General features: G+C 40.2%; 1 protein-coding gene across 1 annotated transcript in view; it reads right to left on the bottom strand.

Annotated features, from left to right (window-relative positions):
* LURAP1L (leucine rich adaptor protein 1 like) overlaps window positions 1-13,235 on the bottom strand; it is a 45,543-nt gene extending 32,308 nt beyond the window's left edge. The window contains exon 1 of the mRNA XM_060014747.1: window positions 12,056-13,235. Within this exon, the coding sequence (XP_059870730.1) occupies window positions 12,056-12,361 (306 nt within the window). The 5' untranslated portion in view covers window positions 12,362-13,235. The remainder of the gene's footprint in view (window positions 1-12,055) is intronic.
* Between the last annotated feature and the right edge of the window lie 222 nt (window positions 13,236-13,457).

Below are 13,457 nucleotides of genomic sequence, written 5' to 3'. Positions count from 1 at the left end.
AGTAATATCATGTCTGCAGCTTTTAATTTGAAGCATGTTTAAGGAAAAGTGTGTGTGTTTGCGGGGGGGAAAAAAGAAGAGAGAGAGAGAGGAGGGGGAGGGAAGAGAATGAGAAGGTAAAGGTAACATGTGGGAGAGTCTGGGTGGGGTATATAGTGAGTTTGGTACTGTTTTTGTTATGTAAAGTCCAAAATTATTTTAAAATACAGGTTTTAAAAAATATTTCTCCACATATTTGTAAATTTTTCCTGCAGATAATATAAATAAGAAATATGAAGATTAAAAGCAGCAAAAGTCCATGTAGTATAGCTTCTTGCAAGGTGGTAAAACCAGTGCCTTTGGGAAAGTGAATGGTATGTAAAAGCTCATGTAAGGACAAAAAAATTCAGAAGGAAACCCATGCAGTTGCTGCTTTAGTAGCAATACTAGAGTATTTGATAGCCATTTTTCATCTTTCAAATCTAGTTACTAATTAAAAACAGAAAAATAGGTTGATTCCTTGCAACTGTCTCCACTTCTGGAATCTTATGAATACTCAAGAAACCTAGCTTTTTTCATTCTGTCAATCTAACTTACCATCTGGTCATCACTGATGAGGTTCACTACAAGTTTGCTAACTGTCTCAAACACGTCAGATACAATGTGCCCAAGTGACGTCGTAGTCCTAAGTTCCGAAGTCTATACTGAGGATGTGCTAAGGATAGTGAGAGAAGGAATGCCCAAACAATCAATGCTATCTGGGTACTAACGTAGGCTGCCAAAATAGACTATTATTTCTTTTCAACCCAAACCACATAGACTGTACCATATATCAATACATACACAATTATAAATGATGTCTTTTTTCTTGTAAGTTCTTTCTTTTCACTCTGGAACTTCAAAACCTCATTCCTGAGTAGGAAGAGAGGATGGCAAGAACTATCAATAAAATGTGCCTTTTCTTTGTGCACCTAACAGAGTAGCAAAACAACTCTTCCATTTCTATGTGTTGCCAGTACCCCTGACAGCAATGGTTTCTGCAGCTGACCATATCTGAGGATAGAGTAGGTCCTGCAACCAAGAAGAAATTCTGTTGTATCACTTCACAGCGGAAGAAAGGTTCCTTTCTCTTCTCTTCTCTTCTCTTTTCTCTTCTCCTTCCTCCCTTCCTCCCTCACCTCCCCCCCGCCCCCTGCTTCTTCTTTTTCTCTCCCTCTCTCTTTCTAAGTCAAATGTCACAGTAACAGGTAATAGGAAGAAACATGTTTTAGTCTTTCTTAACCAAGAACCTAAATTCCAGGTGAGTGGAATTGGCCAGTGGGAAGCAGAGGACGGATTGGGGTTCTGTGTTCCTGTCCAAAAAAGTAATATTGCTAATGCATTCCAAACCCAAAAATTAGAATTAGGACTAAGGTGTACTTTAATTTACACATTAAACAAATGCTGAGTCCCTAAATGATTGGGTGTTAGAGAAACACAAGCATTGATTAATCATAGCTTCTGCCCTCAGGGTGATTATAGGGAGGGAGAAAAAGACAGCAGTTTTATTAACCAAGTTGAAATATACAGCTGAACATTTGGCCCAATAATAAAGTGACAAATGAAGTCAGGTACACAGGATTTTGTCAGACTTTCACCTTGTGGAAATCTGTAGCTCCAGAGACTTATAAGTATAACTTAAATAATCATGTGCTTTTACTGCAGAAAGATTGTGTCAATGAACAATATTTAAAATACCATGAAATCATTAAGTTTTATAGTGTGACTATAAAATCACTGATCTAAGTGATTACATTGGTGGCTCTGTGTATTATTTTTTGCACTACTGTGTTATCATCACCTTGTAAGATGGTAGAAGGCTGGACTATGGTTTCAGATTCTTGCCCATGAAATCCAAAAAAGGGCTTTGTCTGTAATCAACTATTTCTTATCCTTTTCTGTATTCTGAGCAGTGACTACTTTTCTCTCTTAAAACCTATGTGAACATCTATCAGAGTCTTAATATTTTCTACCCATCTGTTTCTGGCAGGAGGCATAAGGCCCATAGGAGGAGACTGTGGAATGCTTGGTAAATGTTTCTGAGCGCAGTCGTCCATTCCATTACCTTCTTGTGGTGGTCTTGCCCGTGATTAGCATCAGCCACTCCAAGATCCTGATGGGTCAGTTGGTTTTTGTTTGTTTGTTTTGCGGTACGCAGGCCTCTCACTGTTGTGGCCTCTCCCGTTGCGGAGCACAGGCTCCGGGCCCAGCTGTTCCGTGGCATTTGGGATCCTGCCGGACCGGGACACGAACCCGTGTCCCCTGCATCGGCACGCGGACTCTCAACCACTGCGCCACCAGGGAAGCCCTGTCAGTTGGTTTTTAATTCACCTTTTTCAACAGAAAGGACTTGCCAGAGTTGAAGTGGTCATTTCTTACTTGGGCACTAATCATTCCTGGTGTTGCTTTTGTGCTCAATGCCAAATTTAGCAACCCAGATGTAGTTTGTGCAGGACAAGAAGTTATTTTACATGTAGCCATGCCCCTCCCCCTTCTTCTATGAAATACAATAAAAGGACAGAAGAGAAAGATAATAGGACAACTTCTAATCTCATCTTTTCCTATAAGTATGAAATAGTTAAGCCATTAATCAAATGAGAAAGACAAAAAAAACTAATGCTTAATGAGTGCTTACTATTTAGTAGGCAGACTCCCAGCTACTTTATGTATATTAAACTCATTATGTGCTTAAAGACACATAGCTGGTAAAAGGCAGGGCTGTGATGCCTTGAATTCACCTTTACCTATTCTAAAGCCCATACTCTTTTATTTTCTAAAATTCTGCCTATTTATACTTTTTCTTATCAAAATACAATGTATACTTAGTGCAGATAAAGTAAATAGAACAACAGAGCACAACAGAAAAAATTTAAAATGTCATTCATAACCCCACCATCCAATGATACCCTATAATGTTAACAGTAGTATTTGATTCCAGCCTTTTGTTCTAAGCATGTAAATATCTATAACCATTTTCTCTCTTCCATAAATAATCTTACAGTATAATTTTAATAGCTACACAAATTTCTATCATATGCAGATAAATAGCCTACCTACCATTATTGGTCATTTAGATTATTCCATTTTTTTTTCAATCATACATAATACCAAAGGTACACACAAACTATATTTTTGTACAAATTCATTATTATTTTCTTAGAGTAAATTTTTATATTTATCTTAAATATTACTGATACCAGAATTGCTGTGTTGAATATCTTCTTTTTCCCCTTTTTTATTTTTATTTATATATTTTTGGCCGAGCTGTGGCGTGCAGGATCCTAGTTCCCTGACCAGGGATTGAACCCCATCCCCCTACAGTGGAAGCACGGAGTCTTAACCACTGGGCCGCCAGGGAAGTCCCCCCTCTTTTAAATACAGTGTCAGGTTTACCACTTAAAAAGGTGCTTGGAACATACACTTCCGGCAGCAGTGCAGGAGAGTGCCCAGTTCTCCCCATCCTTGCCAATACCTGACATTGCCGTTCTTTTTTTCATTTTGCAAGGAAGTCAAGAAAGGCTTTTATTTTAGTCATGTACATATCGAACTAGGAGAAGCTCACTGAGCTTTCATTGTATTTTACACCTGATAGAGCATCCATCTTAAGTTATAAACTCATGGCTTGTAGGCAACAGGCTGGAACATTTTTTTTTTTTTTAACCTTTTGATGAACGGTTATAGTTTTGTCTTTTTGATGAACAACTGGAATTGCCAGTTAACAAGTATAATGAATAGAAGTGTCTGAAAATGGCATGGTCTGCTTTGGGAGCCAGTGAAGTCCCCATCACTGAAGAAATTCATCAAAGGATGGATGATCAATGGGTGAGGATGCCAGTGGGGAATTGGTCTAAAGGCACCAAGGAACCTCTTAAGTTCTTTCCCACCCTAGGGTTCTACAGTGGTCTTTTCTATTTCTAGAGTTTATTGACTCTGTCTTTTTGCCTCACCAACTGCAGTATGTTTTTATACAAATAGACTCTAACTGCTGTCCTTTGCCAGTAACCCATCCAAAGTGGGAGCACTGTAAGTTGTGTTTTGAAGCTATAGATATATATTCAATACCAGAGTATTTACTGAATCTAGAAAACTAGCTGCAACATGAGCTTCTGAGAGTCTCAATTTTAAAATTATACACACACATATGCCTCCACAAATATATGTCTATAATTATAGCTAAAGGTATATAAGAAACTATAGGTATACTTACATATATTCAGAAAATTTCTAGGAGGATACATAGAATATTATTCATAGTAGTTGTCTCTAGGGATTGGAAATTGGGAAGGGGGATGTGGGGAACCTTCATTTTCTACTTTAGATCCTTTTGTACTATTTGCATGTTTTAATAACAGCATGTATCATTTCAATTATAATAATTTAAACATTTTATGAAATTAAGGGAAAACCTGGAAACAAAATTAACATCACACCAATAAAGAGCTAGTAGTAGCTCTTTATGATTAAATTCTCAGCAAAAGAACTACAGGTAGTTCTGTGACTTGCACAGCCGTGAAAGTTGGACTTTATCACCATGAGGAAGGACTTTCCTTCTCAGTTTTGGTCTCAAGCTTCGTTTGGTCGGCACCAAAACAACAAAATCAACGTAAATTTAGTTAAATGTCTTTTGCAAAAACTAAATAAATAAATAATCAGAGAAACTATTATAATCATATCCTGGGCTATCAATCCCTGAGTTGTGACATATATCTCACTGTTTGGGGTGCTGGTGTTAAAACCTTTCTATGTGTTTCCTGAGGTGGGTACTAATATAGCAACAATTTTGTTCTGCTCCCAAATATATGGAAAGTTGAAGACTTACATCTGGCTCACTGCAGGCATCCTAATTTAAAATACAGGGAAAAAAAGAACATTCCGTAATTTTAATTACAAATGGATAATCTGATCATTTTTTACATAAAAATAAGCCATGTTATCCAGAATGTTTTTTAAAAATTAAAAATTATTCTACAACAGCAATGTGATGCTGATAGTAGAGGGGAAATACATGGGAATGTGATGTGCCCCCTAGCACTTAGAAATGAGGGAAATTGATTATCCTCTGAAAATCTGAAATCAATAATAAGACATCAGAGATCAAGATTAAAAACTCACCCTAAAGACGTCCAATATGACCAACTCCTGATTGATGGGATTAACATTTTGAATAATAAGATGTGTCAGTTAGAATACAGGCTGAACAGCAGTGGACATGCTGGCAGACCCAACCAAGACAATTAAGGGAAATGGCTGTCCTGGAGATGCCAAATGCAGCGCTGGGTCCGGTAGTGCCAGGATACCATCAAATTTCTATCTCACTATTGTGCTGATCCTCTGCTTCACCAGTCTTCCAACTGTCCATAAAATGGGCCTTCAGGGAGAGGGCGAGTTAGTAATATATTATAGTTCCAGTTTTTTGGGTTTTTTAGATAAATTTATTTATTTATTTATTTTGGCCGTGTTGGGTCTTCATTGCTACATGCGGGCTTTCTCTAGTTGCGGTAAGCAGGGGCTACTCTTTGCTGCAGTGCGTGGGCTTCTCATTGCGGTGGCTTCTCTTGTTGGGGAGCATGGGCTCTAGGCACGCGGGCTTCAGTAGTTGCGGCACTTGGGCTCAGTATTTCTGGCTCGAGGGCTGTAGAGTGCAGGCTCAGTAGTTGTGGCACACGGGCTTAGTTGCTCCGTGGCATGTGGGATCTTCCCGGACCAGGGATCAAACCTGTGTCCCCTGCACTGGCAGGCAGATTCTTAACCACTGCGCCACCAGGGAAGTCCCTAGTTCCAGTGTTATACATCACTTTGTTATGAGTTGATTTGAAGGATATTAATTATATCTTCAACTAAAGAATCCAGTGTTCTGATTATGCCAGATCTCTAGGAGCAGAATCTGTTTGGTCATCATGGGCCTTCTAAAGTCTGAACAAACCTAAGATGGTTTTGAGCCATAGTTTCTTGGTGGCCATTCTGCCTTCTCCATGTGGTAGGGATCATCTCGTGCCATGTTAGCATTCTGATCCAACTTTTAGAGGTTTTACTGATATTATTATTATCAAAAAAGAAAACAAAAACTCAACAAAAAGGTTATGTTAAAATGGTATGTGATGGAGGAGAAGTGCATTCCAATTTGAAGACTTGGTTATTTCTTCAATAGAGGAATGAAGTGTTCTGATTAAGTCAGATTTCTGTGGATGGAATTTGATTCTAGAAGAACTATTGAATATTTGGATAATCATTTATTATAAAAAGCAAAGTAATGATATTTTCATTTTAATTAGTAACTAGCTGAGGTTCATATAAGAGAATTGACAGAATAAATATTAACTAAACATTTCTTAAATTCTATCAGGAATCTGTTTATATTACCTAGCAACCCACAGTGCTTACCTCACAAGTGGGTGAGGAGTGAGAATGAAATGACATAATACATGAAAACTGTTTACAGTGCCAACTGACATATTGTAATCATCCAATAAATGTCAGGTGACATAATAAAATATTATTATGTAAAATAAGAAAAGTGAAATACAGACATTTTAAAATTATGTAAATGTGTATGTGCCTATATATGCAGGCAAAGACGTAGAAAAAGACCTGAGAGGATTCACACCAAACTGTCAGCAGTGGTTTCTTTTGGGGTAAAGAGTAATATGGGGAAGATGTATTGGGAGTAGGTAAAAAGGGACTTTTGTTTCTCTTTATATCATATTTCTGGAAGTTTTATAATGAGAGCATATATTTAATTTTGAAAAGGAAACAATAACAGTTTTAAAAGAATACCAAAAGATCCACTGGTAGTTGTGGGATGAAATCACTGTAGAAATATTCAGTCACAATACATAGGCACACTTCATGGTGCTGAGATATAGTATGGTTTGGGAGTAATTTGGATCCAGCGGATTGCCAGTGGTTCTTGTTTGAATGAATGGCTGGGAAACCACTTACGGTGACCTACTCAAATTATTTAACCCCTGTAAGCCATAGTTTCCTTATCTGTAAAATGAACATAATAGCTATATATAAACATCCAGCACGGTGTTTAGCCCCTTCTTAAAAAGGAGAGTTATTCGGGTTTTATTTATTTATTTATTTATTTTCTATTTATCTATTTTATTTTATTTTTGCGGTACGCGGGTCTCTCACTGTTGTGGCCTCTCCCGTTGCGGAGCACAGGCTCTGGACGCGCAGGCCCAGCGGCCATGGCTCACAGGCCCAGCCGCTCCGTGGCATGTGGGATCTTCCCGGAAAGGGGCACGAACCCATGTCCCCTGCATCGGCAGGCGGACTCTCAACCACTGCGCCACCAGGGAAGCCCTATCAGCACTTTTAATTCCTTGTTCAAGGCACATTCGCCATGACAGATCTCCTCAGCTTTATCTTTTAATCTCAACACTTATGTCTGATTTCCACTATGGCATCTTGTACATGCTGACGTGCTGGTTTGTAATCTTTCTCTGGCAAAATTATATCCCCATTTTATCTTTTCAGCTATCTTGTGAACTCATCAAGGAAGACGCCTTCCTTAAGGGTTTTCCTTAAAGTTTTGTTCAATTAAAAAAAAAACCTAAATGATAAAATAGTGAAGATACTATTGAAAGTATTATGGAACAAATGATAGAAAGCTCCTAGCCTACTCTGAATCTTTTCCAAAGCAGTTGTGAAGTTAATGTAATGAAATTATGATCTCTTTTTGAGGAAATATAAAGTATATTTTTTATTACAAAATAGGCAAGCCATTTATTATGGGGGTGCGGGGACATGAAAAAGATCAATAAGAGAAAATATTGATAAAAACCAAGTACAATTGTATCCTTCTCAAAAATTTTGACATTTTGATTCATGTTCTTCTGGTATCATTTATGTGTGTTTGTGTCTAGCCCTGTGTATTGCCTAGAAAACTTTATTAAAGCAAGAGTTGAGGAATCAGGTGGGGTATTTGAATGCTTTAATAGTAAGACAAGTAACTAGCTTGAAATTGTTTCTCTCTCACTGTTACATGGCTGCTGTGCCAATATGTACTTGCTAAAAATATGGGATCAGGACACAATATCTTCAAATTAGTTATTCATAATGGTACCACATTAACCATTCCAGCGTGACACAGAATTGACTAAAATCTGGAATACGGCATCAATAGGTAGTATATACTTCATTTCAAACTATACTTTGATGACTGAACAGTAATTATCTAGGAAGGCAAACTTGGGAGCATCCATTAGATCCCTTCTAATTCCAGGCTCTGATTCATTAGTGATTGCCTTTATAAACTTATGCATTTCAAATTTTTTCCAGAGTAAATCGATGAAAATAATTTTCAGTCTTAAACTGGAGGTATGATATGGACATTATTGAGATAGCACTAAAATCCTTTGAACATCTTGTAAAAGAAAAGTGCAGTATAAAATGTATTACTAAGTGGTAAACATTGACTTCGACAGAGATTATTTACATTTACTGGAAAAATATTTCAGATGTTATGAGGCGTTCTAAAACTTAGAGCAGCAGTTGATAAGTAATGCTTAAAGTCTTAAGAAAATTTTGCAAAAGGAGTCTGCATAGACAGTGGAATGAAAAGTCCAATCATAGGACAGGACCTCTTCCGAAGACTGACTTTTTAAAGTAGCCATTTTGTACTATATTCCCAAGGTCTCCAGGCTGGCCTGGCACATTGTTGGCACTCAATAAATATTTGCTGATTATTGAATGAACCTATATCTGAAACAGCCCTTGACATGCATCCTGATGGCTTCTGTTTGTTGGTCCCTTAGTACTCTAGGGATTGCTGACTTACCACAGATTTATAAAAACTATTTTGAAGAGAAATTATTAGGATGCAGACGAGAATGGGGGAAAAGCACAGTACATGGAGTCAGATGATATGAGTTCAAATTGTGATTCTGTTGACCGATTAGCTATGTGACCTTGGCCTGATTTCTCAACCATCTCTAAGCCACAGTGATCTCATGTGCAAAATGTGGATGAAGATACTTCTTTCCCAGTATGACCTTATGCTCAAATAATATGACAGATCGTAAAACACTGTGAATTGAAAAGTAGTGAACAAATATAATTGGGCAGACTTCGTACCAGAAGTCTGACATCTATTTCTGATTTCATTATAAACTTCCTATGTGTATCCCTGCATTTGCTTATTGTCAAATTTCCTTATCTTTAAATTAAAAATAAAAAATATTTTACACATTGGGAAAATGTGCTCTCTCTCCAGAACCTCCTGAATTGGCCTACTGTATCAAATATATGCCTGCAAGTTTTCTTTTCCAATATTTTCCTTCCCACACCCTTTTTTATGTATTGTGCTATTTATGTTGTTAATAAGGGTTTCAAGGTGAAGAAGTCTGGCCACAGAAACAGTCCCCCGCCCACCCCCAACTTCCATCTCTTTCATCTTGCTTCCTTTCCACCTGTATCTCACAGACTTCAAGAGCATTGATTGTAATATTTACAGAGAAGAGTTAAGGAAATGATTCATCTCATAAAAGGAGATGAGAGAGACAATGAGAAGATCAGGTGCATGTAAATAAGTTTAAGTTTTGAGACTCCGTCCCTGCAAGTCTAAGGTGCCTTGTGTCAGTGGTAAGTACATCCATCCTAATAGGAAAAGAAGGAAGGCTTAATTCCTGAAAGTCTCTAGAAAATCCTGTACATGGCTAAGGTGTTTCTTACGAAGGAGTTCTGAGGGCAGGACTGAACGAAGCCTGATAATTCCAGACCATCCAGAAGAAAAATCTGTGAACAACTCGAAGTAAGGAGCATGAAATGTGTGGTCAAGCGTTAGACCAAGGAGGCTGACTCAGTGCTCGTAGAAGAGAGCAGAAAAGAACATAAAACTCACAGGGGCATCGCCCAACTTCTCGACATGGGGATGCCAGGAGACAGGAAGAACTGCACAACTGCATCTGTTCCATGTTTATAACTAAACTGCCAAGTCTGCATAAAAACAAATCTGTTGCTTTGCAATTATGCTGAAGCTGGGGTTTTTAGTACCCGTAAGAGTTATGTTAAAATAGGGGAAAACTGTCTCATTGGCAGGGGAATATACCTGTTTTCAATCCTTTCCCTCTCAACTCCCATAGCCAATGTTATCATTTGCTCAATAAAGGAGACCTTTATTAGAGTACAGAGTTGAACACAAAACATCTGTTCTGACATAAATTCTCCTAGGTTCATAGATAACTATGCTTCACGTAGAAAACATAATGAATAGTCAGTTTAATAATCTACCCCACCTGTTGTTGTTTCTGCTTGCTTTTTTAAAATGTATTTATGTATATACCATAATCGTTATGCATAACAAGATCTGGCTTGGGGAAACAGATTTTTATTAACTCTGTGACATTTTCATTAAGAAAAATAGACAAGGCTGGAAAATGTCTTTTGTTGAAAATAACCAGATTTTTTTTACCCTACAAAATTCTTCAGCACACTAGGCTTTATATACTACAAATAATAAATGGCAAATGAGTGCAAGAGATTTGAGAGCCCTAAATAGGCTCCTTGAACTTTTTGTTTTGTATTTTGAGCACCCAGTTAATTACCAGGTATAGTCAATGCTTAGTCAATACTTGTTGAATAACTAACATGTATAACCTGTGGTGTGTGTGTGTATTTAGTGAAACGTGAATAGAGTAATAAAATCATTTGCATTACACATGTTGTATGAATACACACACACATATATATACACACACATACATAGACCTATATATGTATGTCTCTATATATTTGCATTCAAACTGGGAGGAAAATGGATTCTTGAGACATAAAAACTAAAGTTCTTAAGTAAACCAGCTTAAAAGATCTTGAGAGAGGTTTTTAGAGCCCTTGTGTTGATAGTGTGGTAAAAATTCTGAGCATAGGACATGATGTCTGAAGAATGGCTTTTTGCACTAGTATATTTGCCAAGATTACTTTATGCTTGGAATTTATTCCCTCCCAGTGTTCCAACTGCAAAAAGAGAGGAGCTAAAGTAACACCACCGGTTACTTCTTTTTCATGCAAAGCCCCAGTAGATCGGTCATTTATGTAGAAGTGGCAGAGGCCCCTGTTGTAACTTTCCTCCTTTCCAAGCTGGTGGAAAATGCTGTTGTTTTGTGGTCATCTTCTTAAAAGGATTAAGGAAGGAATCATTTCCTCCAAGCAGTTCATTGTACGAATAAACCGAGGTCCACAGAGGTTAAGTGACTTGCCTGAGTTCATGGTAAGTAAATAAGTGTCTCCCTCTAAGTACATCCGGAATAACAAGTATTCTCGGACCCTTTCTAGTCCCATTGTCCTATTCTTAGGCTAACATTTGCAAACAGCACGGAAAACAATTGCAGATTGAGGACTGACGGGGGAGGGTAGGAAGTGGTCATTAGCAAATCCCTGGGCCTGGGGATCACCTGCTCTTTTGGATCAACCATGAGACAAGCTATTCATAAGGACATCAAGGACGAGTGGGCCATTGTTTTCAGAACCAGCAGTGAAGAATCAGCTCCACAGTGGCCTAGGAACTGCTCGGCTGCTGCACCAAGGGGCGGGGCGGTGGTGGTGGAAGAGGAGTGAGCCAGGAAGAAGGGCTGCAGGGACCCCGCCGCGCCACCTTTCGGCAAACCAGGAAGTATTTTTACAGTAAGTGCAAGGGACCGAGCCACCTTTTGAACTGAAAGTGTGAACGGCGCACAGCAGGCCCCAGATGCGTGCAATAACTGCAGACCCCCTCGGCGGGCTTATGCCTGGGAGGCTGCAGACTGGCATCTCAATGGTCAGAGCCAGGAAAAGGGAGTTGACGTCAGAAAGTACACAGAGCAGGGCAGGCTCTGCTGTCTTAGCAAACCGTGACCTAGGAAAGTCTCGGGTAAACAAGCTTCCCGGCTGCTGCCTCCAGATGCGCACCCGCTGCGCGCTCCCCTCCCCGTGTTTCCCACGCACCCATGGCTCAGCTCGGCCGCCCCGGCCGCCCTCTCTGCCCCCGACCGCATCTTCCGATCTCCCGGTGCTTCTGCGCGGGCCCCCACTCCCACAGCTGGAGAGCCACACTCACCATGTCTTGCCTGAGGAGGTGAAGCTTGGTTTCCAGCCTCTCCAGGGCGCTACTGGAATGGCTAGGTTGTGGGGAGCCAGAGGTTGGGGAGGGCGAAGAGGAGGATGACAGGGAGAGAGGGAAACTGCAGCTGCTGCTGCTGCTACTGCAGACTCCGCCACCGCCGCTGCTCCCCCCGGCGGGGTCTCTGTCCCTTTCCTGGGGCACCGGCTCCTCCCCACGGAGCGAGCGCACTAGGCTCTCGGGCACTTTGCGCCCTAGCTTCAGCTCGATGTCTCGGAGGTCGGGCAGCGGGCCGTCGTCCATGACTTTTGAAGAACGATGAAAATGGTTATAAAACGCTACGGACGAGAGGCAGCAGGGGCCTCCACGTCTGCCTGAAGATCAGCACACCCCTACCGAGCCCAGGTCTCTATCCTCGGCGGATCAAACGGTCCGGTCCATAACCGCCCGCGCGGTATCAGCCCTGAAATCCGCACAGGATGGGCGGGTCGCCGCCGCGGTTCCCGGGGCGCAGTGACTCCCTCGACACTTGTTAAGATTATAGAGCCCCCTTCATCCTCTTTCTTTTTGGCTACCCCACTGCAAAGTTGAGTTAATTGATATTGCAGAGAGGGGGAAATTCCAAGTACTAGAGACCGAAAGACAAGAGGGAAATGAAGTCTGTCTGAGCTCTATGGGGGAAAAAATTCACATTGTTAAACTGTCCGTTCACATCCCAGCGCCATTCACCACCTGCCCATCTGGTACCATGCGACACAAAATAATGATGTGGCCACACTCCAGGGTAGTTTCATTTTCCAGCCATATGTCTCCAAGCTTTCGGAATATCCTGGATTGTCAGAAATTATTTCTAGTCAGTGATAGAGGAGGTCGGTCGTGTGCATAGATGCATAAAAAAGAGAGTTCGCTTATCAGGAGTTTAACGGCTTCCTCGAGGCAGCACAAATTCCCTTCTTCTCATTTAGGCTGTTAGATCCAAGTCATTGTGTTCCCCCAAGCCTCGGAAACTTTAAGCTCCGCTGGCAGGTGGACCAAACCAGGGCCAACCCCTGTACCGTAAAACACAGGCAAGAAGAGCAACAGAAAATTTCCTACCCCTGCTGCCAGTAGTAGTTTCAACATCCTGTTTTAGTTGGGAGTGCCTAATACGGGGATTAGATTTTCAGTTTTCCCAACGAAATTGCCGGGTAGCTACAACTTTTAGGCCTGGTAACAATAGAGGCAGAAGAATGACTTTAAATGTAGTGTCATTCCCTACCCCCCCATCTTCCTAAATGACAAAACTTTAGCTTTAGAAGCCTTTCCTAATAATTTTGTACTAATATACAGTGTAATAAATTCACCAAAAGTTCAGTGAGAATGTGCAACCAAAGCTAATTGTCTTACCAAATGCTACATT

This window comes from Delphinus delphis, chromosome 6, assembly GCF_949987515.2.
Source record: "Delphinus delphis chromosome 6, mDelDel1.2, whole genome shotgun sequence".
In the NCBI taxonomy this organism is placed as follows: Eukaryota; Metazoa; Chordata; class Mammalia; order Artiodactyla; family Delphinidae; genus Delphinus; species Delphinus delphis.
This window is presented reverse-complemented; position numbering and strand designations above follow the sequence as displayed.